The 22,294-nt window shown below is 45.2% G+C and overlaps 1 protein-coding gene across 1 annotated transcript in view; it reads right to left on the bottom strand.

The window, feature by feature from the left end:
* Positions 1–6,231, bottom strand: part of FDXR (ferredoxin reductase) — a 418,834-nt gene extending 412,603 nt beyond the window's left edge. Inside the window, exons 1-2 of the mRNA XM_086930805.1 lie at positions 5,905–6,231; positions 4,578–4,675 (exon numbers count right to left, since the gene is read on the bottom strand). Coding sequence (XP_086786931.1) covers positions 4,578–4,675; positions 5,905–5,977 — 171 coding nt within the window. The 5' untranslated portion in view covers positions 5,978–6,231. The remainder of the gene's footprint in view (positions 1–4,577; positions 4,676–5,904) is intronic.
* Positions 6,232–22,294: the final 16,063 nt, after the last annotated feature.

Genomic DNA, 22,294 nt, shown 5'->3' with positions numbered 1-22,294 from the left:
CGCTACCAATGTCGGAAATGGAGAAATTTCTCTCATGACATTTTTATCAAAAGACTCGAAACAGGAGGTATCGGCTGCGAAACAGCTTATAGTCGCCTACAGAACCGGATTTTAACTGCCCTAGAAAGCACTGCCCCTATTCGCAACATGAAAAAATCTAAGAATGTGAAGAAATCCAACCCGTGGTTCACTCCTGAACTTCAGTTAGCTAAATCCGCCTGTAAAAAATTAGAACGGGAATGGCGCATCAACTTCTGCTCGACAGTTAAAACTCAATATAAAATAGCTCAAAAGGATTATAATAAAAAGATACGCACAACTAAAGCCTTGCACTATAAAACACGCATTGGGGAAGCAGAGAACTCTTCTAAAGAGCTTTTTAAAATCTTTAAAGAAATCTGTGCTAACCACTGACAATACGTCCCACACTGACTCTGTGGAAACGTGCAACAAAATTGCCAAATACTTTTCTGGAAAGATAACAGACATCTATGCCAACTTTTCTGGAAACTTGACATCTGGTCATGATTTTATGGAAAGTGAAGGCGTTAGTCTCATAGAGTCATGCCTACACTGTTTTTCAGTTCCCCCTCCAGAAATGCTTACAAACATTTGTAAAAGTATCAAGTCGGATTCCCCCCGTGACCCAGCCCCTCCCAAGGTACTGGGAGCAAGCTTAACAGTACTGGAACCATACTTTAGACATGTGCTCCAAGTCTCCTTTGCCACGGCCAGTCTTCCTGAAGTGTGGAAGAAAGCTATTGTACTCCCTATTAAAAAGAAACCCAATGTGAGCCAAGACACCCTGGAAAACTTGCGACCAATCTCGCTGCTACCTTATCTAGCGAAAGTGGCGGAGAAAATAGCCAATAAACAGCTTATGGCCCATCTAGAAACCAACAATCTCCTTCATAGCTCTCAATATGGCTTTCGGACGGGTTACTCCACGGAGACAGCTCTCCTAAGAGCGATCGAAACTCTACGGGCAGGAGCAGATGAGGGTCATACTATGGAACTTATTATGCTGGACCTCAGTGCCGCGTTTGACACTGTAGCACACTCCATCTTGCTACAGTGTCTAAACAAAGCCGGGGTCACCAAGGCGGCACTGGGTTGGCTGAAAGCATTCCTTAGAGATCGCTGCTTTCAGGTTCAGAGAGGTACCTACCTCTCAGACAGCATAGCCCTAGAACAGGGGGTGCCTCAGGGCCCTGCCCTGAGCCCCACCCTGTTCAACCTGTACATGGCTCCCTTGGCAGACTTGGTTCAATCGTACGGTGTTGAATTAGTCTCCTACGCCGACGATACCCAACTGCTTATCTCCCTGTCCCAAGCTCCCACCATAGCAGCTGCCAACTTTAAAACCTGCTTGCAGGATCTTGCAGATTGGATGAACCAACACTGCTTGAAGCTAAATGGCTCTAAAACGGAGGTTTTAGTGATAGGAGGTAATGATGCTAGCTGGACAAAAGAATAGTGGCCACCTTGTCCTGGTCCTTTACCCATCCCTTGTAAGGAAGCAAAGAATTTGGGTATATGGATTGATCCCAAACTTTCTTTTGACGGTCATATTCATAAAGTTGTAGGGAAATGCTTCGGGGTTCTGAAGACCCTTAACGGTACGCTGGACCTTCTTCCTTTAGAGGCCAGACGAACCATGACCCAAGCCCTAGTAACTTCTTGAATAGACTACGGCAATGTGCTACTTCTAGGAACTACGGAAAAAAACATCAGGAGATTGCAGGTTCTACAAAACACGGCAGCACGACTAGTCCTCAGACTACCCAAAAGAGCAGCCTCCAAACCTACTTTGGCTGCTCTACACTGGCTACCAATAAAAAAGAGGATCTTATTCAAAGCGCTCCTAATGTGCTATAGGATCACCTGGTACAAAGCCCCTCCTTATCGGACGGATCTAGCCATCACCTATGAGCCTAATAGATCACTACGCTCTAGGGGAACTGGTCTACTTAAAATCCCTTGGATAAAAAAAGGCCAGAATGGGAGGCAGCTCCTTTCGTGTGTTAGTGGCCAACAAATGGAACTCTCTTCCAATGAAAATCAGGCTAGCGGACACTGAAACTAAATTTAGGAAACTTTTAAAGACCTACCTGTATACTCTTTAGTTTACAGCCCTTCGCTCACGTCTGTCTCTTTCTCCACAGCGCGGGGACACGCCGGGATGGCGTCACCATGCGCTTTACAAACCCCTTTATATTATTATACTATTATTATTATAAAACGTTTCAAAAGCATTAGAAGACAGCGTGTCCTCCCTACAGGGAGAACAACGCTATTTGAGAAAATAGTGCTTGGAGGCTATAATTAAAGCCTACCGAGCAACTTCACACCTAACAGGGGGTGTCGCCATGGGAGGTTACAAAATGTGACAGGGTGGTATTAATGAGGGAACACTAAGCCTTTTGATCAATGAACATATACAGTTTACAGTGGGCAATGACACGAGCCAATGAAAAATGTGGGTGGAGAGTAGGTGGAGCATCAAATCCCTACCTCATTACAGAATGCCTCACAGAGCATGCGTTACCCAGACTCGACCTACAAAGAAACAAGCATTTACAATGCAATAGGTCTCGCAGCATTAAAGTTTGAGCTATTGGCATTGTGTATGACAATGCGTTGCATAAAATGTTTAGCAAACTTTGAATTGGTGAGCAGTGAGAGTGTGTGCAAGAGTATGCTGTTGCTCATAGCTGTTATTATTCACACAGCTCTGATGATGCACCTCACGCACGGGGCTGACGCAGTTATTATTCACACAGCTCTGATGATGCACCTCAGGCATGGGGCTGATGCTGTTATTATTCACACAGCTTTGATGATGCACCTCAGGCACGGGGCTCACAGCTGTTATTATTCACACAGCTCTGATGATGCACCTCAGGCACGGGCTCACAGCTATTATTATTCACACAGCTCTGATGATGTACCTCAGGCACGGGCTCACAGCTGTTATTATTCACACAGCTCTTTACGTTCGAGTGTTACTAGAGACTCGGGTCCATTAGGCAAATTGAGAAGGAGAGGAAAAATAAACACCGCTTAATGCGGAGAGGCGGTTTAGGACCCGGAGGAAGCGGGAAGAGCCACTTCTGACGGAGCTCCGGCTGTCACGGGGGTGACAGGTCTCCCAGGTGAAGAGATTACTTTGCGCATCGGAGCTGGCGGCCAGACAAGGCGTTTAAGAGAATTCCTTATCCCCACAACCGCACGGCTGTGCTTCAACAAGAGCGGGGAATAATAATGACAGCATCAGAGCGTTTCAGGGCCGTGCGTGACAAGAGACGATTTGTGCCTCTCTTTCCTGGCAGACCCTGCTTGAGCAGGAGCCGGCCTTAATGCACCCGCTGGACTTGCCCCATATTATATCTCCTGCCGTGCAGATACCTAAATAAATACGTGCATGCCAGAGCCATCTCTGAACACCGTATTTATCTGATAATTATATACAGGGATTGCGAGTTATGTCTCTGTAATTAAACAAAGTCATCGTTTTTTTCTCTATCAGTAACATTAAATTGCACGTATTTAGGTGGCAGATGAGGCAGTAGGTAGTAATGTCATCGCTTTCAGAGGCCTGTTGATAATTGCTATCCTGCTTAGGAAGCCGGGTCTCACCTCTTAATTAGTGAAATCATCAGCTTTCCTACAATCAGCAGAGGAATAACCGAGGAATCTCCAGGCTGTGCTTTCAAAAAAAAAACAAGACGAAAAAAAAACGAAGACGTGCGCGTGACGAACTTCCGTGGGGCGGGACTTCCGTTTTGTGCTGGAAGCTAGCGCCCACGGAGTGGCTAGCCAGGAGAGGAGAAATGGTGACGCGGGGCTCCCATGCCCGAGGGAGAGCCCCGCGGTGGCAGCTGAAGTCCGGAGTGGTGGTAAGTGGGCCTTGGGGTGGGAGGGGGGTCTCGGTGCACGCGTGTGTGTGTGTTCACGCGTGTGTGTATGTGTGTGTGTGTGTGTGTGTGTGTGTGTGTGTGTGTGCGACGGCGGGGGGCTCGTGCACTGGTGTGTGTGTGTGTGTATGTGTGTGTGTATGTGTGGGGGGTGTGTGTCTCTGTATGTATGTCTCTGTGCGTGCATGGGCGCTCATGTGTGTGTGTGTGTCTCTGAGTATGCGCATGCGTGTGTCGTGTTGGAGCTTTCCAGGAGAGGAGACAGGAGCTGGCCACAGCGAGCGCGTTCGCGTGCGCATGGCCCGCTCAATTCCGAGCGCGATGCCAGCTCCTGTCCCCTCTCCTGGAAAGAAGACTCGCTGACAACAGGTCTCTGGCGAGACCGCGCTTTCGCGCGGCTAACGCCTGCAAGACCTGATCAAACTTTCTTGAGCCAGTAGTCATTCTGGTCGCTGCCTATAAAGCCTCTTTGGAAGACACTGGGTTATGTCTTATGGTAGAAATGAATACTGAAGAATGGAAGTTGGGCAGCCTATCCGAAGCATCAGCTGAATCTTTCATGATATATGATAGGAGTTGTAGAGTATTATTAGACTGTATCCATCTGTAACATTCAGAAGAATGCTATAAAGTGTTCAATAAAACTCGGGGTACACATACCTTCAGGAGGTGCTGGGCGGTGTAAAAGCCTGCTGGTCCACTGCCTACAATACACACTTTCGGCGAGTCTAGGCTTGTGCAGAGTGTCCTTCTTAGGCCTGCATTCAGAAAAAAACAATTTTTTTTTTCAGTCACAAGTGTAAGAAAAAATATGGGTATAGATACAGACACAGGTCATGGGCCATACAAATCACTAACTTAAATCCCACCACGCACAACTCCTGCAAGAAATGAGTCTCTGACTTGATATTCTGGCCCATGCGCCTTTCTGACAATGAGGAGAAAGAGCACAATAACTGCACAATAGCTCTGTCCAGTCTACACACCAGCACTCAATTCCTTCTACCTATAAAGATGACACTTTCCAGAATGTGTGCCGCTCCCGCCTCCATATACATAGTTGGATGTTTCCTGGAACACTTGACAATGAAACACGTTGCATCTATGTGCTATACTAGGGAAGGCTATGTTGTGTTAGGACGGTTTATGAAGCTAGAATAGGTGACCCATGCACTGGCAATATGCCCACATCTCCTACAACGGTTGAAACTCCCCAATCTGAAATTTCTAAAACTACTTTCCATGAATAAAAACAGATCTTGAAACAAATGCATTCTTCAGAGGATGAACAAATAGCACACATTGTAGAATGGTGTGGTGCGCCTCACAGATTTATAGACCAAGAATTGGTTGTCTTGGATTACCTATGCTCTACAACCTGTCAACCGCACAGTGCAAAAACCAGTAAGGAAAAAAACAAAATTCAAGTTGGCTACGTTGTCCTCAGATGTTTGTAAATCGGGGTAACGGCTTGATTGTTTAGGTGAAGGTAAAGCACTATTTAAACATGAACAGTTTTCAAGTTCTCTTTCAATTTATGAGGTACGATGTGGGAGTAAAACATTAAATGCATGGGTTGATCTTAGTCTAACACTGGTAAAATGTGAATGTTTTTGCAAAAGATGAAGTCTATATTCAATAACCAGCAAAATGATAAAGTACATTTTGCTTTCTCCCCATAAAAGTAACATTAGAAATGGCTTGATGGAAAATTTTTAATTTAAAAAACGGATGATGCTCAATTCCAATTGAAAAGTCTGTTTAGGTTTGCTGTGAAGAAGACACATGTTTAAAGTAGATAGCAAAAGAAAGTTGCACATTTAAATGAAACATGAATTACGGTACGGGTGATTTGTCCGCCCAAATTCTTATTTCCACAGCTTGTAAGACTGATAACTCAATTTGTCTCTTTCACCAAGTTGCAATTGATCCCTCTATCTGCTCTGTCATCTTACAGTTTACGAAACTGTACAGAGAATCCCCTTACCTGCGTGACTGGAACAAGCACTCAGCTGCAGGGGTGGCAAGAAGATGCTACACCTGAAGAACAGAGGAAACATCTTGCTGTAACCGTGGCACAATCAGATGGGTGCAAGGGTGACTACAGCAGAGCCTTCAGTAGACGTCCCGGCTCCATGTCAAACCTGTGCTGGGCGGGTCTTAGCGAGTCTCATTCAAAGATACCCCTCCTTCCCATCCCGTGCTCCTCCCATTCCACGTGACCTTCGACAGACTCTGGTCTGACCCCAATATAACAGCGGCAGACCATATCACCCCAAAACCATTTCTAAAGAGTGCCCAAATATTTCAAAGCTAAAAAAAAAGTGGAAAGAAAAGTAAGACTAACATTTTCAGTAGCCACTGTCAGAGAATTTCAATGATGCCAGTGACCGAGACACAAAAGAAGGACTGCACCGACGCATACAACGAGCCTATTATTAAACACCCCTAAACGTTAACCATTTTAACACGAAACGTGCCTGTTATGGAGAACACAATGAAAATTGTTATTCATCCAGCAATCCGAAATGATTTTCATTGAATGAACAAAGTATTTTAAAAGGGATTGCTAACCTAACAATGAATTTTAAACGTAGTTAGCTCAGCAGTATGGCGCCCAGCACAAGAAAGTCCGTAAGGAAGTTAGCGCTCTAGCTTTGCTGAACTCTCAGTATAGAGGTCGGCCCAGCGATTTGCTGCTGTGTGTATTTATTAACAACGGGCAGGAGACGAGTGCGAGGCCAGTTGGGAATTCGGGTCATGGTGGGCACAAGGTTAAAGTGACTTGCTACAGCGCCGAGGTGAGGGCGATCAACCAAATTTGGTTTGCCAGCCCGAGAGATGAGGCGTGGACTCGGATGGGGCACGGTTAGAGATGGGAACTGCGTGCACTGCCTGAGCAGCCATGGATGGATTTGGGTGGAATACTCCTACCTTGGTCAAACCACAAAAGGTTTCTGAAGTCGCTCCTCGTGTGCTCTGGGAGCCTGAAAAATCCCTAATGGATTTCAAAACTTCAGAACCTCGACATAGAGCTGGAAGCTTACTCAGAGCAGGGCTGGCAAAAATGTCCAAGCCAGCTGTAGTATTCACCAAAAGGAAGACCCGAACACAGGGTGGTGAACTCCAAAAACCATTTATTCTAAAGACATACACTGCCGTGACCTCAGCCACAGCCTCTCGAACTCCTGTCGCCTCAGAGTGTCCCCGGCGCTCGCCTTGGAACGCTGGTCGCGGTGACATTCTAAGTGATGTCACCGCGAGCAGCACCATCACATGCGGAGCCGCCGGGGGAGGCAGAGAGAGGGAGATACCACACATCCCCCTTCCCTGCAGAAACAGAAAACATTAGGTAGAACAAAAAACAGGAACCTGAAATGGAGGAAAAGCTTACAGCTTACATTAGGCAGCAATGTCAAAGGTTACATCATTACATATTGGTTGAAATGCCTGGGAGGTCTGATCACTCTCCTGTTAGACCTGAGACCTGGGAGAGGGACGCCTGACGGCCTCCTGCTGGCGAAACCGCTATCCAGTCTAGGACCACTCTCCCCCCCCCTTGCACTTTCAGGGCCTTCTGCTGGAGGGTGGTACTTTACAACCCTCCCTAGGTTCCATATTTTTCCTTCTTGGGTTTTAACTGCATTCTTGAAAAGTTTTGTGATCTTTGTGGGACTGCTGTAGTCTGACCAGCTTGCCTTCCCTGTGGGAGCTCTGATTTTGATGTTGTCACCTACTTTGAAACCAACCTCCCGTGTGGCCTTGCGTTGGTCGTAACCTTCTTTTCTCACCTTCATGGCTTGTTCTTGCTTCCTCAGACTGTCCTTTTCTTTGGCTCGGTCCGACCACCCCTTGTGCCATTCCATCCACCCCGGGGTAAGCTTAGTGTTGGGTGTCCTTGCGCGGAGCAGTTCGAACGGGGTGACGCCCGTCGACTGATGCGGCGTGAACCTGTATGCTTCCAGACGCCTCCACACCTCCTCTTTCCAACTTATGCCACTGGCTTTGGCCAGCTGGATGCTCTCCTTGATGGTTTTATTAAAACGCTCGACCATGCCATTGGTTTCTGGGTGGTACAATGCGCATCGCTTATGTCTGATGCCTCTTTCTCCCAGGAAGTCTTCCATCTCTTTCGAGCATAGTTGCACCCCGTTGTCGGTGAGGATGTTGCTGGGGAGCCCCTCTCGGATAAATACTTCCTGCAAGAATCCGATGACGGTTTTTGTTGTGACTTCATTGACGAGTTTTATCTCCGGCCATCGAGAATACAGGTCCACAAGCACCAAGATGTAAGGTGTCCGCAGTTCCCCAGACATCGGACCCACGATGTCTAAAGCCAACTCGTCCCATGGTCCTGACGGGGGCGGCCTACACACCATGGGCGGTGTCTGTTGCTTCAGGACCTTGTCGCTGTTGCAGCACGGGATGCACTCCCTGATTCTTCTTTCTGTGACCAGGTCCATGTTCGGCCACCAATAGCTTTCCCTGAGTCTTTGCTTGGTCTTAGTGATACCTAAGTGCCCTTCGTGAGCTATCTCGACCAGGTTGCTTCTCACAGCAGCTGGTGGCACGAGCCTTGTTCCCCTGAACAGGCATCCGTCAGCAATGGTTAGCTCGTCCTTAACAGCCTGGAAAGGCCGTAGATCTTCATCACGCTTGTCACCGTGCTTCCATCCATCCCTCACTCTTCTACAAACTTCTACCATGATCTTGTCCTCTTCCTGTGCCTTTCTCCACGTTTCTTCACCCAACGCCTTCTGGATGGTGCAGACATTCTCAACCATGAATCCTTCTTCATCTTCATCTTTTATATCTCGCATTTCACTTGCTTCTACATCACTTACGAGTCTGGACAGGCAGTCAGCTGCGAGGTTCTGTGTTCCCGGGACATACTCGACATTGAATGTGTACTCCTGGAGACTGACCACCCAACGCCTTATCCTGCTGGAGATGGCATCCAACCCCTTCCTGCTGAACACTTCTACCAGCGGTTTGTGGTCGGTTCGGAGGGTGAACTGCGTACCCCACAGGAAGTCTCTGAATTTGCCTACCGCCCAGGATACTGCCAATGCCTCTTTTTCGATGACTGAGTAGTTGTTCTCAGATTTTTGGAGCGACCTTGAGGCGAAGGCTACTGTTTCTTCTCCTTCCACGCCTTCCTGGGTGAGGACGGCTCCCAAGCCTTTTGCGCTTGCATCAGTGGTGAGGATCGTTGCCCGGCCGGGCAGGTATGACCTCAAACTAGGGGCTTCTGCAAGAGCTCTCCTTACATCCTCGAACTCGCTCTGGCATTCTTGGCTCCATTTGAATTCGCTTTCTTTCTTCAGTAGTAGCCTGATGGCGTAAGTCCTGCCTGCCAGGTTTCTAATGAACTTCCCATAAAACTCCAACATCCCCATGAACGACTTGATCTCGTCTTTACTTTTTGGCGTTGACAGACTCACAATGGTGTTTTGCAGTTCGGCCTTGGGAAGTATGCCTTCAGCTGTAATTTTGTGACCCAGGAAGTCCAACTCGGCACAGCTAAAAACACATTTGTTCTTCTTCACAGTAAGACCCTGGGACAAAAACCTCCTCAGCACACATCTCAGTCTCTTGTCGTGCTCAACTTGGTTCTTAGCGAAAACCAACACGTCATCCTGGTAACACATGACGCCAGGGATGCCTTTCAGGATGTTGCTCATGATTCTTTGGAAAACGGCAGCCGCCGAGACTAGGCCGAAAGGCATCCTTTTGAACTTGTAAGCGCCCATGGGTGTCACAAAAGCAGTGAGTTCCTGAGACTCCTCGTGAAGTTTTATCTGAAAATAGGCCGAGGTGAGATCGAGGGTGGAGAACACCTTGGCACCTTCTAGCATGCTCATCATTTGGGTGATGTTCGGCAAGGGGTATCGGTCAACGACGACCTCTTTGTTGAGTGCCCTCAAATCTATGCAGATCCGGACCGACCCATCCTTTTTCTTCGCTGCCACGATGGGCGCCAACCATTCGGTCGCTTCTACAGGTTCGATAACTCCAGCCCTGCACAGTTTCTCAAGTTCAGTTCTGACTTCCTCCTGAATGGCTATGGGGAGTCTTCTGACTTTAGCCACAACGGGCTTGGCGTGTTCCTTCAATTTTATTTTGTGACAGTAGTTCCTCAAACACCCAAGCCCTTCCCTAAACACCTCTTCAAATTCTCTTGTGATGTCAGCCTCCCCATCCTGTATCTCCTGTATCAAAATCTGGGGATTGCTGTTGGGATTGAGGTACACTCCTAACCCTTTTTGTGCACGCCACCCCAAAATGTTGTCTCCTACAGTGGACACATATACTTTTGACACGGTAGACCTGTTTCTGTACTCAATCCTACTCAGGAAGTATCCTTTCATGGAGATGGGGCGCCCCGCATACCCTCCTGGTCTCAGGTCTAACCTCTTAAGAATTATCTTTCCTTTGGACACACGTGAGAACTCCTTGGCATTGATAATAGTAATTCTGGAGCAGGAGTCAAACAATGCATCTAGATCAACCTCCCTGTCAAGTTCTCACTGCGTTGTCTCTTACCTTATATAGCAGAGTAGACGAAGACAACGCAGAGGATTTCCGCAGAGACGCAAGTGACCAACTTCCCAAATCCCTAACTATAAACTTGCTGACTATATTAACAGCTAAGAATAGAACTAGAAATATGGGAGGAGGGCCGGTACTGGACGTTGATGAGTAGACTTTTCCTTGCTGTCGACCTGCGAACAACAAATGGGAAGGGGTTTGTTAACTCTGGTCTTTGAACCTATCTCTTCTCTATTACCCTACTCTCTCTGATTAACGTTGGGATATAGGACTTAAGTTGCTCCTACCTGCGATCAGAAGTAGTTGGTTTTTGTCCAGTATTTCTTTATCTTGTAGTGGTGGGATGACGGGATCGTCGTCTGTTTATCTGTCCTGGCGTTGATCTTTTGGGGTCTGGATTTGTTGTAATGAGTTTCTAAAAATGAAGAAAAATAACTTAGAGATTGTTCCTAGAAAACTATAAATTAAGCACTTCCTTGGACTGTGACACTTACTTGCAAATGTTTTCAAAATAGGTAACATATGAGGGTTCTGGGAATTCTTTCAGTGAAGTAAAACCTATTTGAGCAACTCCAAAAGAAAAGACAAGAAAACACTTTCCAAACTAAAACATATTTTCCTCTAGTTTTAGGACTTCCAATCAAAGGATTTATCTAAACAACCATATTACAGTTCAATGTCAATTCTTGTTTTGCGTCACAAGAAACCTTTTCTTTCAAAGTCTCCTTTTCAAACTCTAATTACAATGTCTATCTTTTATGCTGCATCTCTTGAAATCTGTTACTCTCAAAGTCTCTCTCTTTCTTGCGATGGGCGCCTATAAATCAGACTTGTCACTTAACTTAATCTCTATCTTGTCCTTGCAGGGTCTTGCGATGCCTTCAAGAGGTTTCCGGGTGCAGGTCGGCGTTCTGCAGTTGAAATCCTTGGGGTAGGTCTCCTGCGCTGCCTCAGCGCGGCCTCTCTGTAGCAGGGAACACGAGGCAAAGCAATATCTCGAGCTTGGGTGCGGTTTAAATAGTTAACCGCACCCAAATAATTACGTGCGCACGTAACGCCTCCGCTACGGAAATCACACGAGGCGCCTTTAACATTCAGCGCGTCCCGCGCGCAGCTTCTGAGAGCGCTCTCAGAAGCGGCAGACAACTCGGAGCGGCTTTCACTCTCAGCGCGTCCTGCGCACAGCTTCTGAGAGCGCTCTGAACACATCCACCTGAAATAAATGGCAAACTCGTTACTTGGCTGCTAGGCTAACGTGGTACTTCCAAATGATACACAAAAGTGGTCTAAGGAGAAAAACGAGTACATGTCAAAAAGCCAATAACAGTGACAGTGAAATACAAGTAATCATAAACACACTCACATACAGGTAGTGCCGGTGCACGGGAAAGGGGTGGGTTTTCTTACTGAATCAAGCTCTGGGCATTGCCTAGAAAAGGGATTCATGACAGTACTCCCTCCTCAAGATCCCCCCCAAAACTGGTACAATAGGTTTAGGTTTGTTCGGATGTCTTACATGAAATGATTTAACCAATCTAGGAGAATTCTTTAAGTGTTCTAAAGGCTCCCACGACCTTTCGTCTGGACCATAACCTTTCCAGTCAACAAGATAGAAAAATTTTCCTCTAACTCTTTTGGAGTCCAAGATTGATTTCACTTCAAATTCTGGGTTTCCATCAATTATAACAGATGCAGGTGGTTTGGTGAAACGAGTTTGTGGGTTAAAGGGCTTCACTAAAGAAACGTGAAACACTGGATGAATCCGATATTTCTTGGGAAGGGTTAACTTTACACAAACAGGATTCACTATCTTATCGATAGAGAAAGGACCAATGAACCTTGGATTAAATTTATGCTGGCCCTTAAGTTTTAGGTTCTTAGTACTTAACCAGACTTTATCTCCAGGAACATAATCCGGTTGTTTTGTTCTATGTTTGTCTGCAGATTTCTTTTGACTTTCTTTGGCCTGAGCTAGATGAAAGGCTGCCTGATCTTGAATAGAGGATAATTTGGAAACATATTCTGAAACTGTAGGCACAGAACAATCCTTTCTAGAAGTACTGGGAAAACTTTTTGGATGAAAACCAAAATTACAAAAGAAAGGGGACATACCGAGGGAAGTATGATCGACATTGTTGTAAGCAAACTCCAATTGACTTAACAAATCTGCCCAATCCCCTTCCTCTGAGGTTAACATACAACGAATAAACTGTTCTATGGTCTGGTTGGTTCGTTCAGTTAGACCATCTGTTTGCGGGTGATAGCTTGAGGATAATCGGACTTCCATATTTAATAGAGAGCTCAAACTCTTCCAAACATGAGAAATAAATTGAGATCCCCTATCAGAAATTACCACTGAAGGGATTCCATGTAATCGAATGATATTTACAATCAACAGTTGAGCTAATTCCAATGCAGTAGGTAATTTCCTTAGAGGAATAAAATGGGCCATACGAGAGAATTGGTCAACTATTGTTAAAATAGTCGAATAGCCTTTTTTGGTTTTTGGAAGTTCGACTATAAAATCTAGAGAAATAGTGTGCCATGGATGAGGTGGAATAGGAAGGGGAGTCAATAATCCACTTGGAGCTTGATGGGATGGTTTATTCTGAATGCAAACACCACAAGTCTCCACAAAGGACTGAACTTCCTTCAACATAGATGGCCACCAAAAGGTTCTCTTTATGAGCTCATAAGTCTTAATCTTACTAGGATGGGCAGAAAGAGAAGTGTCATGATGGTAATGAAGGATATCTCTTCTTATAGACTCAGAAGGCACAAAGATTAAATCATGCATGTACAATAATTCGTCTCTTACTTGTAAAAAGGGTAGCTCTTTCTTCCAATAATCAAAACCTTTTTTGTCCAACTCCTTCTTGATTTCTACTATGATATCATTAGAGGTTAAGCAAGCTTGAAATCGTGACACTGGTAAGATCGGTTGACTTTCTTCTGAAGAAGAATCTGGGGGAATGTAACCCATTCTAGATAAAGCATCAGCCTTTAAATTTTCCTTTCCGGGTCGGTATGTGATTACAAAATTGTAGTCGTTGAAGAAAATTGACCACCTGAGTTGTCTAGCAGTTAGGGCTTTTACGGATTTTAACACTTGGAGATTTCTATGATCAGTGTAAATTGTTATTGGATGACGAGCCCCTAGCAGGTAATGGCGCCATTCTTCGAAAACTGCTTTTATTGCCAAAAGTTCCTTATCAGCTATAGCATAATTCAGTTCTGCCTGAGACAATTTTCTGGAATAAAAAGCTATAGGATGCATTTGTCCTGTGTTTTTATCCCTTTGAGATAAAATACCTCCTAAAGCATATTGTGAAGCATCCGCTTCAACAATAAAGGGTTGGCTGGGATCAGGATGACTTAGTATAGGAGCTGAAATGAATTTCTTTTTTAATTCCTGGAAGGCCTTTTCAGCCTGATCTGACCAAATGAATTTTACTCCCTTTCGAAGAAGTTTAGTAATTGGAGTAATTATTTGGGAAAAGTCTTGAATAAAACGACGGTAAAAATTTGCAAATCCTAAGAAACTCTGTACTTGTTTTACCGTTGTGGGACTGGTCCAGGAGTCTACAGCTTCTACCTTCTTTGGGTCCATTTCAATCCCCTTTGGACTGATGACATAGCCCAGGAACTCTACTTTAGTGACATGAAATTGACTTTTTTCTAATTTAACAAACAGGGAATTTGCAAGTAGTTTTAGAAGAATGGCGCGAACCTGCTGCACATGTTCTTCTTCCATTCATCGCCTTCCCGGACTCTTACAAGATGATAAGCTCCGCGTAGGTCTAACTTGGTGTAAATAGTTGCCTTCTTAACCTGATCTAACAGAGTAGGAATCAAAGGCAATGGGTACCTGTTCTTGATTGTCACATTATTCAAGGCTCTATAGTCAATACACGTGCGCAACTCACCTCCCTTTTTCGGAATAAAAAAAAGAGAAGATGACACAGGTGATCTAGAATGCCTAATGAAACCATTTGCAAGATATTCATCCAGATAGTCTCTAAGGTGTATGTTTTCTTTTTCGGTTAAGGCGTAAATCCTACTGCAGGGTAGGGTTGCTCCGGGAACCAAATCAATTCGACAGTCAAAATCCCTGTGTGGAGGAAGGGTGTTGGCCTTTTTTTTGTCAAATACATCTAATAGATCGGAGTAAACAGAAGGGACCCCCTCTAGAGCCAAAACACTAGAAGAGTCTGAACTAAAATCAAATCCTTGAATAGTATCATTAGTCTTATTCAAGCGAAAACAGTTATTGGCACAATGAGAGGACCTAAAAGTCACTGTTTTAGAAGCCCAATCTATTAACGGATTATGTTGTATTAACCAAGGTATACCTAATATTAGTTTGAATTGAGGGGCATCAATTATGTCAAAATGAATCTTTTCTCTGTGAATAGGTGAACAGTCCATTTCCAATAACTCTGATTGTCTGTTGATAGGACCAGAAGTCAGTTCCTTGCCATCTACTGCTCTTACTATCTCAGGATGATCCTTCTGAATGGATTTAAAACCTAACTGGGAGAAGTAATGAGTGTCAACAAAATTACCTGTAGCGCCAGAATCAATTACAGCTTCCACTCTTCTAATTGGAGAGGAAGGAATTAAACTCTTTAATTCCACTAAAATACAGAAATGTTTACATCCCATAGGGGGAACAGTAGAGGCCAAACTGGGAATTGAACTCGATGAACTGACCTCAACCTTCACCGAGTTTACTAGTTTTCCGAAGGCTCTTGGACCAAGGCCACATCAGAAGTTTTAGTTCTTCCTTTATTGGGTTTTGTAGGACAATCTTTAACAAAATGTCCTGACTTTCCACAGTAAAGACATTGATTTAACTTACGTCTCTTGTCCTTTTCCTCCCTTGAAAGGGGACCTCTTATAGAACCAATCTGCATAGGTTCCACAGAATCTAGTTTGGGGGCTGTTTCTCGGGAAGAGGTACCTTTTTCTTTTACAAAAAGAAACTTGTGTTCACTCTTTCCTCTTTCTCCCTTTCTTTCACCTAGACGGTGATTCAGTTTTACCACCAAATCTATGAAATCCTTTATGTCTTCTGGTGGTTCTAAAATTTGCGTAACCATGTCCTTTAATTCGTCTTTTAAGCCTCTATAAAATATCGAGACTCTTTTATCATAAGGCCACTTTGCTTCCAAGACCAGGCGATTAAATTGAGAGATGTAATGAAGTAAATCAGAAGACCCTTGCTTCAAATTGAGTAACTCGTTATCGGAGGATTGAACAAAAACATGTTTCGAAAAGATTTTCTTTAAAGCTCGCTCAAAATTGTTAAAATTATATAAAATGGGATCATCACTTTCTACCAAAGGAACTGACCAAAGGGCTGCATCTCCTCCAAAATAAGATAACATAAATGCCACCTTAGAAGAATCATCGGGAAAAGCAGATTTTTTGGCCAGAAAGTGTAAATGGCACTGCTGCAGAAAAATGGAGAATTTGTTGACATCTCCGTAAAATCTTTCAGGTTGTGCCAAAGGCGTGGGAACAGGGGTTACTACCTGGATCTGCGACTGAGCTCCTGTCTCGGAGGACGGGCCTGTAAAGGTTGCGGGTTTTAAGATTGGTCTTTGCTGTATAGCTGTCTGTAAGGCCGCCATATCTCTACGAAGAGATGCATTCTCGTCTCTTAAATCATTAAGAACTGCGGCAATATCTTGTAAGGAAACTTGGTCCATTGCGTCTGGGCGAAAAGTTACTCGTGGGCTTTGCCTTCTGTCAAGTTCTCACTGCGTTGTCTCTTACCTTATATAGCAGAGTAGACGAAGACAACGCAGAGGATTTCCGCAGAGACGCAAGTGACCAACTTCCCAAATCCCTAACTATAAACTTGCTGACTATATTAACAGCTAAGAATAGAACTAGAAATATGGGAGGAGGGCCGGTACTGGACGTTGATGAGTAGACTTTTCCTTGCTGTCGACCTGCGAACAACAAATGGGAAGGGGTTTGTTAACTCTGGTCTTTGAACCTATCTCTTCTCTATTACCCTACTCTCTCTGATTAACGTTGGGATATAGGACTTAAGTTGCTCCTACCTGCGATCAGAAGTAGTTGGTTTTTGTCCAGTATTTCTTTATCTTGTAGTGGTGGGATGACGGGATCGTCGTCTGTTTATCTGTCCTGGCGTTGATCTTTTGGGGTCTGGATTTGTTGTAATGAGTTTCTAAAAATGAAGAAAAATAACTTAGAGATTGTTCCTAGAAAACTATAAATTAAGCACTTCCTTGGACTGTGACACTTACTTGCAAATGTTTTCAAAATAGGTAACATATGAGGGTTCTGGGAATTCTTTCAGTGAAGTAAAACCTATTTGAGCAACTCCAAAAGAAAAGACAAGAAAACACTTTCCAAACTAAAACATATTTTCCTCTAGTTTTAGGACTTCCAATCAAAGGATTTATCTAAACAACCATATTACAGTTCAATGTCAATTCTTGTTTTGCGTCACAAGAAACCTTTTCTTTCAAAGTCTCCTTTTCAAACTCTAATTACAATGTCTATCTTTTATGCTGCATCTCTTGAAATCTGTTACTCTCAAAGTCTCTCTCTTTCTTGCGATGGGCGCCTATAAATCAGACTTGTCACTTAACTTAATCTCTATCTTGTCCTTGCAGGGTCTTGCGATGCCTTCAAGAGGTTTCCGGGTGCAGGTCGGCGTTCTGCAGTTGAAATCCTTGGGGTAGGTCTCCTGCGCTGCCTCAGCGCGGCCTCTCTGTAGCAGGGAACACGAGGCAAAGCAATATCTCGAGCTTGGGTGCGGTTTAAATAGTTAACCGCACCCAAATAATTACGTGCGCACGTAACGCCTCCGCTACGGAAATCACACGAGGCGCCTTTAACATTCAGCGCGTCCCGCGCGCAGCTTCTGAGAGCGCTCTCAGAAGCGGCAGACAACTCGGAGCGGCTTTCACTCTCAGCGCGTCCTGCGCACAGCTTCTGAGAGCGCTCTGAACACATCCACCTGAAATAAATGGCAAACTCGTTACTTGGCTGCTAGGCTAACGTGGTACTTCCAAATGATACACAAAAGTGGTCTAAGGAGAAAAACGAGTACATGTCAAAAAGCCAATAACAGTGACAGTGAAATACAAGTAATCATAAACACACTCACATACAGGTAGTGCCGGTGCACGGGAAAGGGGTGGGTTTTCTTACTGAATCAAGCTCTGGGCATTGCCTAGAAAAGGGATTCATGACACTCCCCTACTTTTATGGTGTCTTTAGGACTATCGACTTGATCTTCATCAACCTGTGCTGTAACTTCTGTACACATGTGGTTTCTCGGACCACACGCCTTCAACTCTTTTACTTGCACAACTAACTCGTCGCACACTACATTCGTTCTGTCTCTACTCTGCCTACTGGCCCCCTGCCCACTCTTGCAGTATTGCTTAAAATGGCCTTTCTTACCACACTTGTTACACGTGAACCTGAGGGCGGGACATTCCTTGTCGTTGGCCAGGTGCCCTTGCTTTCCACACCTGTAGCAGGTACCTCTGTATGACCCTCCCGGCCTGCCTTCCTTCTGCTCCTTGCCCACTGCCTTCTGACCTTTAACTACCGACACAGTCTCGCTTTCAGTCACTACCTCACTGACATTGGTCCTTTCATCATTCTTCTTCTCCCCTGCATCTTGCTTAATCTCCTTGACGCACTGTAACATGTGCTCAACCTGCTTAGCTATGATAAGGACCTCTCTCAAAGGTGGGTCATCCTTAAGCCATAGCTCCTCACGCACTCGCTCCATCCTGCAGGTCAAAACAAACTGGTCCCTTATCCTCTCCTCGCTTGCTCCCCCAAACTTGCACGTTGCAGCTAACTTCCTCAACTCAGACACAAAATCCTCTATAGACTCCCCCTCCTTTTGTGCCCTCTTGCCAAAATGGTACCTCTCCATTATGGTGCTGGTCTTGGGGAGGTAGTGCAAATCTAACTTCTTGAGACTAATTTCAAATTCATTCAGACCTCTTGCCTCCTGTGCCCCTAAATCCGGGAGATGGTCTAGGACTTCCTCTCCCTCTGCGCCCAAGTAATAGGCTAGTAATGCAACCTTCCTTTCAAGACCTAAGTTGGGCCCACAAACAGTAGCGTAATTGAGGAACACCTTTTTCCATTTTTTCCACAGGATGGTGGGATCTCCTGGGTTAGTCAAGAAAAAGGGTGGAGGGGTCACACTTTGCATATCTAATTCACAATCAACAGAGGGAAACTTTTATACTTTAAAATGCACCTACCCTCTGTATAACTAGCTGTGTACAGTGGGAACCTGAAATCTAGGCCAAATAACTGTGACTACAGAAAAGAGTGGGCTACCAGTGAGAACCTTAACACAGGAGAGGAAGTGCCTATCCAACCCTGCGCAGCTCCACTTCCTAACTCACATATACATGAAGATAAAATCTGCCCCTCGAAAATTCAATACTGTGCTGTAAAGTTCTGAGACAGTGATGTTTCCTTTGCGCAATATGTCAGGACAGTACTCCAATCAACATAGTCTCGTGCTGTGTTCTCAATTGTGCAACCAACTGATGTTTTTTTTCACTGTACACACTGCGCTGCCAACTGCCCCACAGTCATGCAGGCATGAGGCTGGGATTATTCTGACAAAGAAACCTGTCCTGCTGCGCTCGTAGGCTCCTTTCCCCTTCCACGCCGCGCTCCCAAAGGTCTCTGGGTGTTTACACACGTTATTCACAGCAGCCAAAACCCCTTCTTCTTCCTCGCAGCGCTGGTAATTACGCGTCAACGACAATCCAAGCTGCTTTGTTTCAGGAGAGCACTTCAGCTCCTATACTCCTCACTTCAAACACTGCCCAGTGAGAACTTCCCTTATCAGGATGCCAATTGTCACACTCCACTATGAGGGTACATCAAAAGGGCCAGGCTTACACTCGCCCCAGTGGCGACAACATGCAACGCTGCCCTAATGAGTTGTCAAAAGTCACATTTGGCCACACAACACGTGGGCGGAAGACCGGAGTCTGAAAGGATTTCACGCGCCCCTGTGGTGTTTATGCCAACCGCTTTTTACTTCAAAAGGAGGAAAAAAAAAAAAATATGACAGGAGGCTCGAGCGGAGCTTGCGCCAATGTCTTAGAAAGTTCCTTTAGGGATAATTTCCTCCCCGCTAGCCAGGCTGATGTACATTAATCTTCCGTCAGTTTCAGCGCGTTACAAATGCTGCGCTAGAGTCAGGCAGACCGTCAAAGTGCTGCTAGGGTGCGCGCTGAGGCACGAAAGAAAGTCACCTTACTTTGTGTGAAGATCAGGTCAGTTCTCTTCTTTTCACGCCTTACACCGCTCACAGCTGCCAGTTACCAGATGGTCCTCGGGTCACAGTTATTCGTCGCTTCAACCGGAGGCTCACAACGACGCCTGCTTCCGTGTAAGATTCTCAGCTGTGAACCTTGATCCTTCGTTTCCGCAGCTGCAGTCCCGATTTCCTTTCTTGGCGTGTTGAGGTCACGGGCTTTTAACCCTCGTCGCCAGTGTAGTATTCACCAAAAGGAAGACCCGAACACAGGGTGGTGAACTCCAAAAACCATTTATTCTAAAGACATACACTGCCGTGACCTCAGCCACAGCCTCTCGAACTCCTGTCGCCTCAGAGTGTCCCCGGCGCTCGCCTTGGAACGCTGGTCGCGGTGACATTCTAAGTGATGTCACCGCGAGCAGCACCATCACATGCGGAGCCGCCGGGGGAGGCAGAGAGAGGGAGATACCACACCAGCCCTGCTCCTTCCCTTCTTTTGCTCTCGATCTTTCCATCCATCCATTCTCTGTCTCTTCTTCCCTCTCTCTTCTGCCTCTGATCGCTTATGTCTCTTTCTAGCCACACCAGGGCTCAAGTCGGGGTACCACAATGGTGGACGGCATCCCCCCACTTATTTTACCCGGTGGACGCCGTCCCCCCTGCCAAACAGCTGGACTTCACTCTTTGGCCTCTCTGGGACGAGATCGGAGCTCACAGGACACTGCTCACGCGCTGACTCCTCAGATGCAATCGCATCTAAGGGGTGTGCGAGGGAAGGCAATTAGCCTGATGGTGCAAGCCACCTTTCATGACGTCGCTTCCTGTCGTGACACCACTTCCTGTGCCATTGCCGGCAGGATGGTAAACTGAGGTATTTTTGTGTACAATTTAAAATTTGCTAACATTCGTGCCAAGAATTTTCAATTCTATTAAGGACAGGAGGCGAGGATTATGCTTTTCTCAATTTCTTTACTGGAGACAGCAGCCAATGAAATACAGTAAAGAAAACAAAAAACTACACTTCCCATGAGCACTTAGTAACCATAGAGTACATAGAAGGTATAAATATAGTCATAGAGGTTCCAACTTCCTCTTTCTTTGTCCAGAACCATGAGAACATTAGAAAGTCAAAATCCATTAAGAACGTCCACAGGAAAAGTCATCATCCAGATGAAAGGATGGAGGCACCTCCCAAAGCCATAGGATTAGAAGAAGACCCAAGAAGAGCAGAAACTCGCAGCACATCTCATTTAAGGTCGGAGCCTGGAGGAACTAAAAACAGAGCCGTAAAGGCCATTCCAAAGTAAAGAGTACAAAATTCACAATAGGGCGGGAAAAGAGTCATAAAAGAAAGAACATTACAGTATAGCAAACATGCATACTTAATCCAATGCATAAAATGTCATTAAGGGTGGGATAATCCTCGCCTCCTGTCCATAATAGAATTGAAAATTCTTGGCACGAATTTTAGCAAATTTTAAATTCTATGTCAGGACGGAGTCTCTGATTATGCGTGTTCAAAGCTTATCCACGTTTGAAATAAAATATTTTGAAAACAGATTCCAAAGACCAATCTGCGGCCTTCATGATATCCTAGAGGCCAACCCCCAAGGAAAAAGCCTTTGAAGCCATAGCTCCCCGAGCAGAATGGGCCCCAAAGACGGAAACATCAATGCCCGCTTGGCATTGTTTGTTAACCAGTGAAGCACTAGGTGGGCTTAGAAACACAGCGAGTGATTCAAGAGAAACACAGAGCTATATTGCTAAATTCAAATCATGTGGGTTGTTGTACGAGGGGAGGGAGGGCACATTACTACTCTAAGGAAAAGCATGTTTGGACAACAGGGGAAAGGAGAGTAAGGAACAATTTGAGCAACAGATAAAAATGCTGAACGTAGAAATGTAAATGTTAATGCAGATTTTTAACTCAGAGATGTAAAGCAGAGCATAAATATGAGATGGTATTATATTATATATTTTTTGTTTACCCACAGTGACCCCCGAAGAAGGGCAATGTCAGCCCGAAATGCATTGGGTATCTAATTAAACACTGTTTTTTACGAAACCGTGCACTAGTTGTGTTCTTTCAAGAGGCCCCGAGTGGCACAGGCAGAACACTAGAAACCTGGGAAACGGCATATCAAGTCTTAAGGGAACTAGAATGAAAAATATCAACAAACAGAGTGAACATGAATTAAAAAGTATAAATGAATTTAAAAAGTGAGAAAGCAGCGCTGAAGATGGCACATGTTGCAGTGCATTTGGTTTGGGCCGGAGAAACGGCCCAGTTTTCATGTGGTTAACGACTTCAGTGTCTGATGGGCATGACACTGCAACTAAGTCGCACGCATCAAGGAGTACGCAAGATAAATTTATATCCAAAATGTGTGAACAGGAGTGCATTCCACACACCCCCCGTATTGTTTACGCTTCTAACATGAGCCATCGTACCCAACGTGCCAAGGTAGCGCGAGACGCAGGCTTAAAAGGCTTTTGCAAAGCTATAAGCAGTTGACCCTGCAAATCATGACGG

The sequence above is a fragment of the Lissotriton vulgaris genome, chromosome 7, assembly GCF_964263255.1.
Source record: "Lissotriton vulgaris chromosome 7, aLisVul1.2, whole genome shotgun sequence".
NCBI classification, from domain to species: Eukaryota; Metazoa; Chordata; class Amphibia; order Caudata; family Salamandridae; genus Lissotriton; species Lissotriton vulgaris.
Note: the sequence above shows the minus strand (reverse complement) of the source record. Positions and strands in the feature narration are given on the sequence as shown.